At 46.9% G+C, this 17,653-nt stretch overlaps 1 protein-coding gene across 1 annotated transcript in view; it reads left to right on the top strand.

Moving 5' to 3' along the window:
• The window catches only part of hmcn1 (hemicentin 1), a 271,629-nt gene that overhangs the window by 68,158 nt on the left and 185,818 nt on the right, over positions 1–17,653 (top strand). The window contains 1 exon segment of the mRNA XM_046300125.1: positions 4,535–4,641. Within this exon segment, the coding sequence (XP_046156081.1) occupies positions 4,535–4,641 (107 nt within the window).

Raw genomic sequence — 17,653 nt, 5'->3', positions numbered from 1 at the left:
AGGAATGCCTGAAAAATGTCCAAAGACTTTTCACTCTGTTACCATCTGGCAAATGGTACTGGAACATGAGCTCTCGGATCAAAACAGGCTCTGAGACAGCTTCTACCCCCAAGCCATAAGATTGCTAAATAGCCACAAGGCTACTAAATAGTTAATTAAATGGTTACCCGGACTATCCGCACTGACCCTATCATCCACTGACTATTTGCACTCACAAGACTATACACTGAGTGCACAAAACATTATGAACACCTGCTCTTTCCATGACATAGACTGACAAGGTGAATCCAGGTGAAAGCTATGATCCCTTATTGATGTCAAATTTTAAATATACTTCCATTAGTGTAAATGAAGGGGAGGAGACAGGTTAAATAAATATTTTTTAGCCTTGAGACAATTGAGACACGGCAAGACAAAAGATTGAAGTGTCTTTTACACGGGGTATGGTAGTAGGTGCCAGGCGCACCGGTTTATGTCACTCAGTGTATATACCTTATACACACTCGTACACACTACATTAACACTCACACAAAACCCACACACATACAGTACATACACACACACACATAAAACACACACACACACTTTTACACTCACCATTTACTGCTGCTAGTCTGTTCTTTGTTTTACTCTTATTATGATCTATCTTTATGCCTTGTCACTTTACCCTGCCTTCATGTACATATCTACCTCAAATAACTTGTTATTATCTATCCTGATGCCTAGTCACTTTACCCTGCCTTCATGTACATATCTACCTCAAATAACTTGTTATTATCTATCCTGATGCCTAGTCACTTTACCCTGCCTTCATGTACATATCTACCTCAAATACCTTGTACCCCTGCACAATGATCTGGTACTGGTACTCCCTGCACAATGATCTGGTACTGGTACTCCCTGCACAATGATCTGGTACTGGTACTCCCAGCACAATGATCTGGTACTGGTACTCCCTGAACAATGATCTGGTACTGGTACTCCCTGCACAATGATCTGATACTGGTACTCCCTGCACAATGATCTGGTACTGGTACTCCCTGCACAATGATCTGGTACTGGTACTCCCTGCACAATGATCTGGTACTGCACATATGTCAGAGTCAAGGCCCGCGGGCCACATCCGGCCCGCGAGAAGGTTTTTTACGGCCCCTGGGATGATCTTGATTTATTATTAGAACCGGCCCGCAGACCGCAGCAAGCCGGCAGCCCGCAGATCTTTTACACGCACCAATACTACATTTCCCACAATGCAACGGTGACGCACCGAGCAGTAGGCTGCTTCATTTCAATATTTATTGGCACAGCAGTTGTCAGCATCACAGTAAAATTAACTTTCAGATACCCATCAAAAATGGCAAAACGGAAGGTGGACACTGAGAACCGGGGGTTTCAAACAAGGTGGGAGTCGGAGTATTTGTTCACGGAGGTAGCTGGAAAACGTGTGTGTCTTCTGTGTGGAGAAAGTGTGGCGGTACTGAAAGAGTATAATCTGAGACGACATTATGAAACGAAACACGCGGACAAAAACAAGAATATGGACATGGAACAAAGGCTACAAAAGGCAGAGGAATTAAAACGAGGCCTCAAATCTCGACAGGCTCTGTTCAAAAAAGCCAAATCACAAGGCCAGGCTGCTGTAAAGGCCAGTTTTATTTTGGCAGAAGAGATCGCTAAATCAGCCCGGCCATTTACGGAGGGGGATTTCATCAAAAACTGCATGATTAAAGTTTGTGACGAAGTTTGCCCAGAAAAAAGGCAACTCTTTTTAAATGTGAGTCTGAGCAGAAACACCATTGCCGAGAGAGTAGACCAGTTGTCCATCAATCTAAAAGAGCAGCTTGTGAAAAAGGGAAAAGATTTCATTGCATATTCCTTGGCTGTGGATGAGAGCACCGACATTTCTGACATTGCCCAGTTGTCAATTTTCATCCGCGGAGTGGACTCCAGCCTAAGCGTGACAGAGGAGTTTTTGGCTTTACGTCCTATGCATGGCACAACTACGGGGCATGATTTGTATGAAGAGGTGTCAAGATGTGTAAATGAGATGGAGCTGCCTTGGGAAAAACTTGTGGGTTTGACAACCGACGGAGCACCTGCGATGTGTGGACACAGGAGCGGACTGTTGGCGAAGATACGGGAAAAGATGCAAGAGGAAAACGCGACAGGTGAGCTGACAGCTTATCATTGTATCATACACCAGGAAGCGTTGTGCGGTAAAGCCTTGAAAATGGAGCATGTAATGAGCATCATCACGCGCACAGTTAACTTTATCAGAGCCAAAGGTTTGAATCACCGCCAGTTCAAGGCATTTCTGACGGAGTTAGAAACGGAGCATGGTGATTTGCCTTATCACACAGAGGTGCGATGGCTAAGCCAGGGAAAGGTGCTTCAAAGATGTTTCGAGCTTCGTGAGGAGATTTGTCTGTTCTTGGACAGCAAAGGGAAAGACACAACACAACTCCGAGACGAAATGTTTCTGTGTGAAATGGCTTTTCTGTGTGACATTACGAGTCATCTGAATGCAATGAACTTGCAGCTGCAGGGTCGGGATCGTGTCATCTCTGATATGTACAGTACAGTGAAGGCATTTAAAACCAAACTGACTCTGTGGGAGACGCAGATGCGGAAAGAAAATTTGAGCCACTTTCCCAGCTGCCAGACCATGAAAGAGAAGCTCTCTACCAGTGCGTTCCCGAGCGCACAGTTGGCTGATAAAATAGGTATGCTTGCCGCTGACTTTCGACGCCGATTTGCTGACTTTGAAGCACAAAAAGCAGGTTGGAACTGCTCGGTAACCCATTTGCTGTTGACGTGGAAAGCTCACCACCAAACCTCCAAATGGAGTTGATTGACCTCCAATGCAATGATGCACTGAGGGCGAAATATGCGGCAGTGGGTGCTGCGGAGTTCGCCCGTTTCCTCCCGACACAATGCCCCAGCTGCGCATCCAGGCTGCTCAAACGTTGTCTATGTTTGGCAGCACATACCTGTGTGAACAACTGTTTTCTTTGATGAACTTGAACAAAACATCACACAGAAGTCGACTTACTGCTGAACACCTCCACTCAATTCTGAGGATTTCCTCAGCTCAGAGCCTTACCCCGAACATTGATGAACTTGTGGAAAAGATGGGACACCACCAAGTATCACCCTCAACCTCAAACAAGTGAACATTACTGTGCAATCACATATTTAGAGTTTTTACTCAGTTCAAGTTTAAAAGTTAAAGTTTAATATTTGTTTTCACTGCATGTTACTTCTCCTTAAACAAAGTGTTGTTTTTGATTAATAGATTTTTGCACTTTATTTTATTGTATTTCAATCCAATTATATTTTAAAAATATTTCAGTTGAGTGGATGATAGAAAATTGCTATTATTGTTTTTTTCTTTGAAGTAAATTTAGCCCACTTTTGCTAAAATAGAAAATATAGGCTACTGATGGTGCCTTGAATACCGGTTTCTTTCATTTAATGTTCATGTTATGGGGATTTTTATATAAAGGAAATTTGTCTTTTGTGTCTGTTGAAAATTAAAGATTACTGACAGAGCCATAAGAAAATATTGCTTTATTTATCTGATCATATTGGAATATATTTGTTAGGTTTTCAGTAGGTTCAATTAGGTTCACTAGACTATATGCGTCATTTAAAAAATTTTCAATGAACATTCGAACAGTCCGGCCCTCGGCTTGTAGCTAAATTTTTTATTTGGCCCTCCGTCCATTTGACTTTGACACCCCTGTGGTACTGGTACTCCCTGCACAATGATCTGATACTGGTACTCCCTGCACAATGATCTGGTACTGATACTCCCTGCACAATGATATTGTACTGGTACTCCCTGCACAATGATCTGGTACTGGTACTCCCTGCACAATGATCTGGTACTGGTACTCCCTACACAATGATCTGGTACTGGTACTCCCTGCACAATTATCTGGTACTGGTACTCCCTGCACAATGATCTGATACTGGTACTCCCTGCACAATGATCTGGTACTGCTACTCCCTGCACAATGATCTGGTACTGGTACTCCCTGCACAATGATCTGGTACTGGTACTCCCTGCACAATGATCTGGTACTGGTACTCCCTGCACAATGATCTGGTACTGGTACTCCCTGCACAATGATCTGGTACTGGTACTCCCTACACAATGATCTGGTACTGGTACTCCCTGAACAATGATCTGGTACTGGTACTCCCTGCACAATGATCTGGCACTGGTACTCCCTGCACAATGATCTGATACTGGTACTCCCTGCACAGGATATAGATCCATTTTGTATTTCATTCCTCTTGTGTTACTATTTGTATTTGATTATTATTTCTTAACTCTGCATCGTTGGGGATGGCTCGTAAGTAAGCATTTCACGTAAAGTGGTATTCGGCGCATGTGATAAATACAATTTGATTTGGTTTCAGCTCAATATTAGTTTGATGAGTTCAATTCTATTGTTTTAGCTCTGAGATGATTACGTTTGTTTGGTTTGTTTGGCTGCAAAAAAAATGTAAATGTATTTCCAAACAGGGAAGCTCGTCGGGAAGAGCGATGGTCTGACGGAACTCCTGCACATTCCTAACTCTGCCAGAGTCGTCAACATCAAGGATCCGGAGCCTGGAATGTGGTCCATTAAGGTAAACAATAAATTCCTCATTCCTCACACGGAAATGTTTGTCCAAAATATTTAGGGATTTCCTCTCTCACGCTTAAAGTAAGCTGGAGTAGTTGTGAAAAAGACTTTTATAGGTCAGCAGTATGGCCTACCGATCAGCACACACCCAGGAGGCTCTACGCTACTTCTGCTGGTCCCTTGAGCAAGACACTTATCCTGAATTACTACAGTAATACATCAAGGTGTGCAGATGTAATTGATAAGCCATGCTTCGGTTGAAGCATCTGTCTGCTGACCTACTGTAAGACTGGAATGATAGAGAAGAAGACTTCTTCTTTATTTTTTTGAGTTGGCTCTCGTAGCGGTCTGATGGTCTGATGGTCTGACGGTCTGATGGTCTGATGGTCTGATGGTCTGATGGGCTGATCGTCTGATGGTCTGATGGTCTGATGGTCTGATGGTCTGACGGTCTGATGGTCTGATGGTCTGATGGGCTGATCGTCTGACGGTCTGATGGTCTGATGGTCTGATGGGCTGATGGTCTGATGGTCTGATGGTCTGATGGTCTGACGGTCTGATGGTCTGATGGTCTGATGGGCTGATCGTCTGATGGTCTGATTGATGTGCCATGGTCTGATGGTCTGATGGTCTGATGGTCTGATGGTCTGATGGTCTGACGGTCTGATGGTCTGATGGTCTGATGGGCTGATCGTCTGATGGTCTGATTGATGTGCCATGGTCTGATGGTCTGATGGTCTGATGGTCTGATGGTCTGATGGTCTGATGGTCTGATGGTCTGACGGTCTGATGGTCTGATGGTCTGATGGTCTGATGGTCTGACGGTCTGATGGTCTGATGGTCTGATGGGCTGATCGTCTGATGGTCTGATTGATGTGCCATGGTCTGATGGTCTGATGGTCTGATGGTCTGATGGTCTGATGGTCTGATGGTCTGACGGTCTGATGGTCTGATGGTCTGATGGGCTGATCGTCTGATGGTCTGATTGATGTGCCATGGTCTGATGGTCTGATGGTCTGATGGGCTGATGGTCTGATGGTCTGATGGTCTGATGGGCTGATGGTCTGATGGGCTGATGGGCTGATGGTCTGATGGTCTGATTGATGTGCCATGGTCTGATGGTCTGATGGTCTGATGGGCTGATGGTCTGATGGTCTGATGGTCTGATGGGCTGATGGTCTGATGGTCTGATGGTCTGATGGTCTGATGGTCTGATGGTCTGATGGGCTGATGGTCTGATGGTCTGATGGTCTGATGGTCTGATGGTCTGATGGGCTGATGGTCTGATTGATGTGCCATGGTCTGATGGGCTAATGGTCTGATTGATGTGCCATGGTCTGATGGTCTGACGGTCTGATGGTCTGATGGTCTGATGGTCTGATGGTCTGATGGTCTGATGGTCTGATGGGCTGATGGTCTGATGGTCTGATGGTCTGATGGGCTGATGGTCTGATGGGCTGATGGGCTGATGGTCTGATGGTCTGATTGATGTGCCATGGTCTGATGGTCTGATGGTCTGATGGGCTGATGGTCTGATGGTCTGATGGTCTGATGGGCTGATGGTCTGATGGTCTGATGGTCTGATGGTCTGATGGTCTGATGGTCTGATGGGCTGATGGTCTGATGGTCTGATGGTCTGATGGTCTGATGGGCTGATGGTCTGATTGATGTGCCATGGTCTGATGGGCTGATGGTCTGATTGATGTGCCATGGTCTGATGGTCTGATGGTCTGATGGGCTGATGGGCTGATGGTCTGATGGTCTGATGGTCTGATGGGCTGATGGTCTGATTGATGTGCCATGGTCTGATGGGCTGATGGGCAGATGGTCTGATGGTCTGATTTATGTGCAATGGTCTGATGGGCTGATGGTCTGATGGGCTGATGGTCTGATGGTCTGATGGTCTGATGGGCTGATGGTCTGATGGTCTGATGGTCTGATTGATGTGCCATGGTCTGATTTGTTTTGTGCCATGCCATGTCATGTATTAAGGGCCCCCCGTGTTCAGTTCCTGTGTTCAGTTCCAGTGTTGGGTTTCAGTGTTGGGTTCTAGAATTGGGTTCTAGTGTTGAGTTCTAGAGTTGGGTTCCAGTGTTCTGTTCCAGTGTTGGGTTTCAATGTTGGGTTCCAGTTTTCAGTTTCAGTGTTGGGTTTCAGTGTTGGGTTCTAAAATTGGGTTCTAGTGTTGAGTTCTAGAGTTGGGTTCCAGTGTTCTGTTCCAGTGTTGGGTTTCAATGTTGGGTTCCAGTGTTGGGTTTCAATGTTGGGTTCCAGTGTTGGGTTTCAATGTTGGGTTCCAGTGTTCAGTTTCAGTGTTCAGTTTCAGTGTTGGTTTCCAGTGTTCAGTTTTTGTGTTGGGTTCCAGGGCCAATGGAACTGTATTTCAGGGCCCTGCCCCCTTGCTGTGAGGTGAGCGCAAACAGAGATGCAAAGCAGGGTGCCCATAATGTCAACACTGTCAGACAGGAAATTACACATTTTTACCTGAGTGATTTGTTGTCGTATGAGGAGGGGGCGTGAGGGGCGCAATGTCCTACATATCCTAGCCACTGTTCTACATGTCCTAGCCACTGTTCTACATGTCCTAGCCACTGTTCTACTTGTCCTAGCCACTGTTCTACTTGTCCTAGCCACTGTTCTACATGTCCTAGCCACTGTCCTACATGTCCTAGTCAATGTCCTACATGTCCTAGCCACTGTTCTACATGTCCTAGCCACTGTCCTACAAGTCCTAGTCAATGTCCTACATATCCTAGCCACTGTCCTACATGTCCTATCCACTGTTCTAAATGTCCTAGCCACTGTCCTACATGTCCTAGCCACTGTTCTACATGTCCTATCCACTGTCCTAGCCACTGTCCTACATGTCCAAGCCACTGACCTAGCCACTGTTCTACATGTCCAAGCCACTGTCCTACATGTCCTAGCCACTATCCTACATGTCCAAGCCACTGTCCAAGCCACTGTCCTAGCCACTGTCCTACATGTCCTAGCCACTGTCCTACATGTACTATCCACTGTCCTACATGTCCTAGCCACTGTCCTACATGTCCTAGTCAATGTCCTACATGTCCTAGCCACTGTTCTACATGTCCTAGCCACTGTCCTACATGTCCTAGTCAATGTCCTACATATCCTAGCCACTGTCCTACATGTCCTATCCACTGTTCTAAATGTCCTAGCCACTATCCTACATGTCCTAGTCACTGTCCTACATGTCCTAGCCACTGTCCTACATGTCCTAGTCACTGTCCTTGTCACTGTCCTACATATCTTAGCCACTGTCCTACATGTCCTAGTCACTGCACTACATGTCTTAGTCACTGTCCTACATGTCCTAGCCACTGTCCTACATGTCCAAGCCACTGTCCTACATATCCTAGCCACTGTTCTACATGTCCTATCCACTGTTCTAAATGTCCTAGCCACTATCCTACATGTCCTAGCCACTACCCTACATGTCCTAGCCACTGTTCTACATGTCCTATCCACTGTCCTATCCACTGTCCTAGCCACTGTTCTACATGTCCTATCCACTGTCCTAGCCACTGTTCTACATGTCCTATCCACTGTCCTATCCACTGTCCTAGCCACTGTTCTACATGTCCTATCCACTGTCCTAGCCACTGTCCTAGCCACTGTTCTACATGTCCTATCCTCTGTCCTATCCACTGTCCTAGCCACTGTTCTACATGTCCTATCCACTGTCCTATCCACTGTCCTAGCCACTGTTCTACATGTCCTATCCACTGTCCTATCCACTGTCCTACATGTCCTATCTACTGTCCTAGCCACTATACTACATATCTTAGTCACTGTCCTACATGTCTTAGCCACTGCCTACATGTCCTAGTCACTGTCCTACATGTCCTAGCCACTGTCCTACATGTCCTAGCCACTGTCCTACATGTCCTAGTCACTGTCCTAGCCACTGTCCTACATATCTTAGTCACTGTCCTACATGTCCTAGTCACTGTCTTACATGTTTTAGTCACTGTCCTACATGTCCAAGTCACTGTCCTAGCCACTGTTCTACGTGTCCAAGCCACTGTCCTACATGTCCTAGCCACTATCCTACATGTCCAAGCCACTGTTCTACATGTCCAAGCCACTGTCCTACATGTCCTAGACACTATCCTACATGTCCTATCACTGTCCTACATGTCCTATCTACTGTCCTAGCCACTATCCTACATGTCCAAGCCACTGTCCAAGTCACTGTCCTAGCCACTGTCCTACATGTCCTAGCCACTGTCCTACATGTGCTATCACTGTCCTACATGTCCTTCTACTGTCCTAGCCACTATCCTACATGTCCAAGCCACTGTCCAAGCCGATGTCCTATCCACTGTCCTACATGTCCTAGCCACTGTCCTACATGTCTTAGCCACTATCCTTCATGTCCTAGCCACTGTCCTACATGTCTTCGCCACTGCCTACATGTCCAAGACACTGTCCTACATGTCCTAGCCACTGTCCTACATGTCCTAGTCACTGTCCTAGCCACTGTCCTACATATCTTAGTCACTGTCCTACATGTCCTAGTCACTGTTCTACATGTCTTAGTCACTGTCCTACATGTCCAAGTCACTGTCCTAGCCACTGTTCTACATGTCCTAGCCACTGTCCTACATGTCCTAGCCACTATCCTACATGTCCAAGCCACTGTCCTACATGTCCTAGCCACTGTCCTACATGTCCAAGACACTGTCCTAGCCTCTGTCCTAGCCACTGTCCTACATGTCTTAGCCACTGCCTACATGTCCTAGTCACTGTCCTACATGTCCTAGCCACTGTCCTACATGTCCTAGTCACTGTCCTAGCCACTGTCCTACATATCTTAGTCACTGTCCTACATGTCCTAGTCACTGTCCTACATGCCTTAGTCACTGTCCTACATGTCCAAGTCACTGTCCTAGCCTCTGTCCTAGCCACTACATGTCCAAGCCACTGTCCTACATGTCCTAGCCACTATCCTACATGTCCAAGCCACTGTCCTAGCCACTGTTCTACATGTCCTAGCCACTGCCCTACATGTCCTACCCACTGTCCTACATGTCCTAGCCACTGTCCTACATGTCCAAGCCACTGTCCTACATGTCCTAGCCACTATCCTACATGTCCAAGCCACTGTCCAAGCCACTGTCCTAGCCACTGTCCTACATGTCCTAGCCACTGCCCTACATGTCCTAGCCACTGTCCTACATGTCCTATCTACTGTCCTAACCACTATCCTACATGTCCAAGCCACTGTCCAAGCCACTGTCCTAGCCACTGTCCTGCATGTCCTATCCACTGTCCTACATGTCCTAGCCACTATCCTTCATGTCCTAGCCACTGTCCTACATGTCCTAGCCACTGTCCTACCTGTCCAAGACACTGTCCTAGCCTTTGTCCTAGTCACTGTCCTACATGTCCTAGTCACTGTCCTACATGTCCTAGCCACTGTCCTACATATCTTAGTCACTGTCCTACATGTCCTAGTCACTGTCCTACATGTCTTAGTCACTGTCCTACATGTCCAAGTCACTGTCCTAGCCACTGTTCTACATGTCCAAGCCACTGTTCTACATGTCCTAGCCACTATCCTACATGTCCAAGCCACTGTCCAAGCCACTGAACTAGCCACTATCCTTTATGTCCTAGCCACTATCCTTTATGTCCTAGCCTTCTGTCCTACATGTCCTAGCCACTATCCTTCATGTCCTAGCCACTGTCCTACATGTCCTAGCCACTGTCCTACCTGTCCAATACACTGTCCTAGCCTCTGTCCTATCCACTGTCCTACATGTCTTAGCCACTGCCTACATGTCCTAGTCACTGTCCTACATGTCCTAGCCACTGTCCTACATGTCCTAGTCACTGTCCTACATGTCCTAGCCACTGTCCTACATGTCCTAGTCACTGTCCTATCCACTGTCCTACATGTCTTAGCCACTGCCTACATGTCCTAGCCACTGTCCTACATGTCCTAGCCACTGTCCTACATGTCCTAGTCACTGTCCTACATGTCCTAGCCACTGTCCTACATGTCCTAGCCACTGTCCTACATGTCCTAGTCACTGTCCTACATATCCTAGTCACTGTCCTACATGTCTTAGTCAGTGTCCTACATGTCCAAGTCACTGTCCTAGCCACTATCCTTTATGTCATAGCCACTGTCCTACATGTCCTAGCCACTGTCCTACCTGTCCAAGACACTGTCCTAGCCTCGTTCCTAGCCACTGTCCTACATGTCTTAACCACTGCCTACATGTCCTAGTCACTGTCCTACATGTCCTAGCCACTGTCCTACATGTCCTAGCCACTGTCCTACATGTCCTAGTCACTGTCCTTGTCACTGTCCTACATATCTTAGCCACTGTCCTACATGCCCTAGTCACTGTCCTACATGTCTTAGTCACTGTCCTACATGTCCTAGCCACTGTCCTACATGTCCAAGCCACTATCCTACATGTCCTAGCCACTGTCCTACATGTCTTAGCCACTGTCCTACATGTCCTAGTCACTGTCCTACATGTTCTAGCCACTGTCCTAAATGTCCTAGCCACTGTCCTACATGTCTTAGCCACTGTCCTACATGTCCTAGTCACAGTCCTACATGTTCTAGCCACTGTCCTACATGTCCTAGCCACTGTTCTACATGTCCTAGCCACTGTCCTACATGTCTTATCCATTGTCCTACATGTCCTAGTCACTGTCTTACATGTTCTAGCCACTGTCCTACATGTCTTATCCACTGTCCTACATGTCCTAGTCACTGTCCTACATGTTCTAGCCACTGTCCTACATGTCTTATCCACTGTCCTACATGTCCTAGTCACTGTCCTACATGTCCTAGTCACTGTCCTACATGTCCTAGCCACTGTCCTACATGTCCTATCTACTGTCCTAGCCACTATCCTACATGTCCAAGCCACTGTCCAAGCCACTGTCCTACATGTCTTATCCACTGTCCTACATGTCCTAGTCACTGTCCTACATGTTCTAGCCACTGTCTTACATGTCCTAGCCACTGTCCTACATGTCCTAGTCACTGTCCTACATGTTCTAGCCACTGTCCTACATGTCCTAGTCACTGTCCTACATGTCTTATCCACTGTCCTACATGTCCTAGTCACTGTCCTACATGTTCTATCCACTGTCCTACATGTCTTATCCACTGTCCTACATGTCTTATCCACTGTCCTACATGTCCTAGTCACTGTCCTACATGTTCTAGCCACTGTCCTACATGTCCTAGCCACTGTCCTACATGTCCTAGTCACTGTGCTACATGTTCTAGCCACTGTCCTACATGTCCTATTCACTTTCCTACATGTCCTAGTCACTGTCCTACATGTCCTAGTCACTGTCCTACATGTTCTATCCACTGTCCTACATGTCTTATCCACTGTCCTACATGTCCTAGTCACTGTCCTACATGTCCTAGCCACTGTCCTACATGTCCTAGTCACTGTCCTACATGTCCTAGTCACTGTCCTACATGTGCTAGTCACTGTCCTACATGTCCTAGTCACTGTCCTACATGTCCTAGTCACTGTCCTACATGTGCTAGTCACTGTCCTACATGTCCTAGCCACTGTCCTACATGTCTTAGCCACTGTCCTACATGTTCTATCCACTGTCCTACATGTCTTATCCACTGTCCTACATGTCCTAGTCACTGTCCTACATGTCCTAGCCACTGTCCTACATGTCCTAGCCACTGTCCTACATGTCCTATCTACTGTCCTAGCCACTATCCTACATGTCCAAGCCACTGTCCAAGCCACTGTCCTACATGTCTTATCCACTGTCCTACATGTCCTAGTCACTGTCCTACATGTTCTAGCCACTGTCTTACATGTCCTAGCCACTGTCCTACATGTCCTAGTCACTGTCCTACATGTTCTAGCCACTGTCCTACATGTCCTAGTCACTGTCCTACATGTCTTATCCACTGTCCTACATGTCCTAGTCACTGTCCTACATGTTCTATCCACTGTCCTACATGTCGTATCCACTGTCCTACATGTCTTATCCACTGTCCTACATGTCCTAGTCACTGTCCTACATGTTCTAGCCACTGTCCTACATGTCCTAGCCACTGTCCTACATGTCCTAGTCACTGTGCTACATGTTCTAGCCACTGTCCTACATGTCCTATTCACTGTCCTACATGTCCTAGTCACTGTCCTACATGTCCTAGTCACTGTCCTACATGTTCTATCCACTGTCCTACATGTCTTATCCACTGTCCTACATGTCCTAGTCACTGTCCTACATGTCCTAGCCACTGTCCTACATGTCCTAGCCACTGTCCTACATGTCTTATCCACTGTCCTACATGTCCTAGTCACTGTCCTACATGTTCTATCCACTGTCCTACATGTCTTATCCACTGTCCTACATGTCCTAGTCACTGTCCTACATGTCCTAGCCACTGTTCTACATGTCCTAGCCACTGTCCTACATGTCCTAGCCACTGTCCTACATGTCCTATCTACTGTCCTAGCCACTATCCTACATGTCCAAGCCACTGTCCAAGCCACTGTCCTACATGTCTTATCCACTGTCCTACATGTCCTAGTCACTGTCCTACATGTTCTAGCCACTGTCTTACATGTCTTAGCCACTGTCCTACATGTCCTAGTCACTGTCCTACATGTCCTAGTCACTGTCCTACATGTGCTAGTCACTGTCCTACATGTCCTAGCCACTGTCCTACATGTCTTATCCACTGTCCTACATGTCTTATCCACTGTCCTACATGTCTTATCCACTGTCCTACATGTCCTAGCCACTATCCTACATGTCCTAGCCACTATCCTACATGTCCTAGCCACTATCCTACATGTCCTAGCCACTGTCCTACATGTCTTATCCACTGTCCTACATGTCTTATCCACTGTCCTACATGTCTTATCCACTGTTCTACATGTCTTATCCACTGTTCTACATGTCTTATCCACTGTTCTACATGTCCTAGTCACTGTTCTACATGTCCTAGCCACTGTCCTTGCCACTGCTGTGTTCTGTGTACTGTGTTTGTAGCCAGGGATGATTTATGAAAAAGAGCGATGAAAGGAAAGATGATGTCCTTCCACCCTGGGTGGACTAGCCTCCTGAGGGGGAGTTTAGTTGGGTGGGGTGAGCTGGTGGTGTACGGTCTGAGCAGCGAGCCGGACAGATTGATGACCAATTTCTCTGTAGATCTGGCTGCTGAAGTCTCAAGAGGTATATTTTTTTGTTCCTCAGAGTTTTGGTTCTTGTCAAGTGTTGTTATTAACTGAGGTTGTCGCAGCAATGGCTCCGGCCGAACAGCCCCGCGTCCTTGCATGTCACTCCTCGGGCTCTTTCATGTCATGTCTCTCTGTTTTCTGGCCCCTCCCTCCCCTACTCCCATTAAGCCCCAGTCCACTAGCCACCATGACCTCATACTTCCCTGCTCAGAGCCACACTACTGTTGTTTTACTATACTAGTGTTATTATATGTTCTGGTTCACAGAGTAAGTCTTTAAACCTGATTAGTATGTGTGCAATCTTGTGGAAGGACTAGTCTGACTGTGGTTGACACAGTGGAACCAGTGGACTAGCCTGACTGTGGTTGACACAGAGGACCTAGTGGACTAGCTTGACTGTGGTTGACACAGAGGAACTAGTGGACTAGCTTGACTGTGGTTGACAAAGAGGAACTAGTGGACTAGCCTGACTGTGGTTGACACAGAGGAACTAGTGGACTAGCTTGACTGTGGTTGACACAGAGGAACCAGTGGACTAGCTTGACTGTGGTTGACATAGTGGAACCAGTGGACTAGCTTGACTGTGGTTGACACAGAGGAACCAGTGGACTAGCTTGACTGTGGTTGACACAGAGGAACCAGTGGACTAGCTTGACTGTGGTTGACACAGAGGAACCAGTGGACTAGCTTGACTGTGGTTGACACAGAGGAACCAGTGGACTAGTCTGACTGTGGTTGACACAGAGGAACTAGTGGACTAGCTTGACTGTGGTTGACACAGAGGAACCAGTGGACTAGCCTGACTGTGGTTGACATAGTGGAACCAGTGGACTAGCTTGACTGTGGTTGACACAGAGGAACCAGTGGACTAGCTTGACTGTGGTTGACACAGTGGAACCAGTGGACTAGCTTGACTGTGGTTGACATAGTGGAACCAGTGGACTAGCTTGACTGTGGTTGACACAGAGGAACCAGTGGACTAGCTTGACTGTGGTTGACATAGTGGAACCAGTGGACTAGCTTGACTGTGGTTGACACAGTGGAACCAGTGGACTAGCCTGACTGTGGTTGACTAGAGGTTGAACCAGTGGACTAGTCTGATTGTGGTTGACTAGAGGTTGAACCAGTGGACTAGTCTGACTGTATTGTGGTTGACTAGAGGTTGTACCGGTGGACTAGTCTGACTGTGGTTGACTGGATATTGAACCAGTGGACTAGTCTGATTGTATTGTGGTTGACTAGAGGTTGTACCAGTGGACTAGTCTGACTGTGGTTGACTAGATATTGAACCAGTGGACGAGGCTGACAGTATTGTGGTTGACTAGAGGTTGAACCAGTGGACTAGTCTGACTGTATTGTGGTTGACGAGAGGTTGAACCAGTGGACTAGTCTGACTGTGTTGTGGTTGACGAGAGGTTGAACCAGTGGACTAGTGTGACTGTATTGTGGTTGACGAGAGGTTGAACCAGTGGACTAGTCTGACTGTGTTGTGGTTGACGAGAGGTTGAACCAGTGGACTAGTGTGACTGTATTGTGGTTGACTAGAGGTTGAACCAGTAGACTAGTCTGACTGTATTGTGGTTGACTAGAGGTTGAACCAGTGGACTAGTGTGACTGTATTGTGGTTGACTAGAGGTTGAACCAGTAGACTAGTCTGACTGTGTTGTGGTTTACTAGAAGTTGAACCAGTGGACTAGTGTGACTGTGTTGTGGTTGACTAGAAGTTGAACCAGTGGACTAGTGTGACTGTATTGTGGTTGACTAGAGGTTGAACCAGTAGACTAGTCTGACTGTGTTGTGGTTGACTAGAAGTTGAACCAGTGGACTAGTCTGTCTGTGTTGTGGTTGACTAGAGGTTGAACCAGTAGACTAGTCTGACTGTGTTGTGGTTGACTAGAAGTTGAACCAGTGGACTAGTCTGTCTGTGTTGTGGTTGACTAGAGGTTGAACCAGTAGACTAGTCTGACTGTGTTGTGGTTGACTAGAAGTTGAACCAGTGGACTAGTCTGTCTGTGTTGTGGTTGACTAGAGGTTGAACCAGTGGACTAGTGTGACTGTGTTGTGGTTGACTAGAAGTTGAACCAGTGGACTAGTGTGACTGTATTGTGGTTGACTAGAGGTTGAACCAGTAGACTAGTCTGACTGTGTTGTGGTTGACTAGAAGTTGAACCAGTGGACTAGTCTGTCTGTGTTGTGGTTGACTAGAGGTTGAACCAGTAGACTAGTCTGACTGTGTTGTGGTTGACTAGAAGTTGAACCAGTGGATTAGTCTGTCTGTGTTGTGGTTGACTAGAGGTTGAACCAGTAGACTAGTCTGACTGTGTTGTGGTTGACTCACTAGATGTGGATGTATCTCTAGGGGTATCTGTTCCGTTCTCTGACCTGCTGTGTCTTCCAGAGGTTAATATCATGCTGAGCTGTCTCACTTAACCCTTACAGACAGAGCAGTGAAATGGCTATGTTTAGCCACTGCTACCTAGGGCTGTTGGCTGTACTCAATGTTACGGCTAGGCTCTTGTTTTGGGATTTGTCTGTGTGATGACTGTGTTTCGCCATGTTTTGATGGTGAAAATGCTGTTTTTACAACATTCTGTAACTGTTCTGACTGTGGTAAGTCTATTTTAAACTAAGTATGTTATAAACTGAGCTTTAGGCTGGGTTTAGTATGGCTGCTCTAAGGTGAAAAGTTCCGATATGTTTTGTCTTCTTCCTCCACAGTCTAAACACAACCCCACAAGACTTTACTCCTGACCGCGCTTTGACCCTTCCAGACATTCCCAGTGCCTCAGTAGGGCTGTGACAGTAATGAACGTTTGGATTACCAAAAAACAGCAGTTACGTTTATAATCGTTCGATTAGAAAAAATATATATATATGCCCACACCATTCTGTTGTTGTGGTACGCCCACACCATTCTGTTGTTGTGGTACGCCCACACCATTCTGTTGTTGTGGTATGCCCACACCATTCTGTTGTTGTGGTACGCCCACACCATTCTGTTGTTGTGGTACGCCCACACCATTCTGTTGTTGTGGTACGTCCACACCATTCTGTTGTTGTGGTACGCCCACACCATTCTGTTGTTGTGGTACACCCACACCATTCTGTTGTTGTGGTACGCCCACACCATTCTGTTGTTGTGGTACGCCCACACCATTCTGTTGCCCACACCATTCTGTTGTTGTTACACCCACACATTCCACGCCCACCATTCTGTTGTTGTGGTACGCCCACACCATTCTGTTGTTGTGTTACGCCCACACCATTCTGTTGTTGTGGTACGCCCACACCATTCTGTTGTTGTGGTACGCCCACACCATTCTGTTGTTGTGGTACGCCCACACCATTCCAACACAGAAAAGCAGCTTTTTAACATACTTAATTACTATGGTTTGGAAGGAAAACTATTTCATTCATATTGTTATTCATTATTGTAGTCACATTTAATAGAAATCATCTGGAAACATTGGACACTAACTTTAGTTGCTAGATGGTTCCCCCTCCCCCACACACAGAGTTCCCCTCCATCACAACCTGTCCCCCTCCCCCACACACAGAGTTCCCCTCCATCACAACCTGTCCCCTCCCCCACACACAGAGTTCCCCTCCATCACAACCTGTCCCCCTCCCCCACACACAGAGTTCCCCTCCATCACAACCTGTCCCCCTCCCCCACACACAGAGTTCCCCTCATCACAACCTGTCCCCCTCCATCACAACCTGTCCCCCTCCCCCACACACAGAGTTCCCCTCCATCACAACCTGTCCCCCTCCCCCACACACAGAGTTCCC

The sequence above is a fragment of the Oncorhynchus gorbuscha genome, linkage group LG15, assembly GCF_021184085.1.
Source record: "Oncorhynchus gorbuscha isolate QuinsamMale2020 ecotype Even-year linkage group LG15, OgorEven_v1.0, whole genome shotgun sequence".
Classification (NCBI taxonomy): Eukaryota; Metazoa; Chordata; class Actinopteri; order Salmoniformes; family Salmonidae; genus Oncorhynchus; species Oncorhynchus gorbuscha.
Note: the sequence above shows the minus strand (reverse complement) of the source record. Positions and strands in the feature narration are given on the sequence as shown.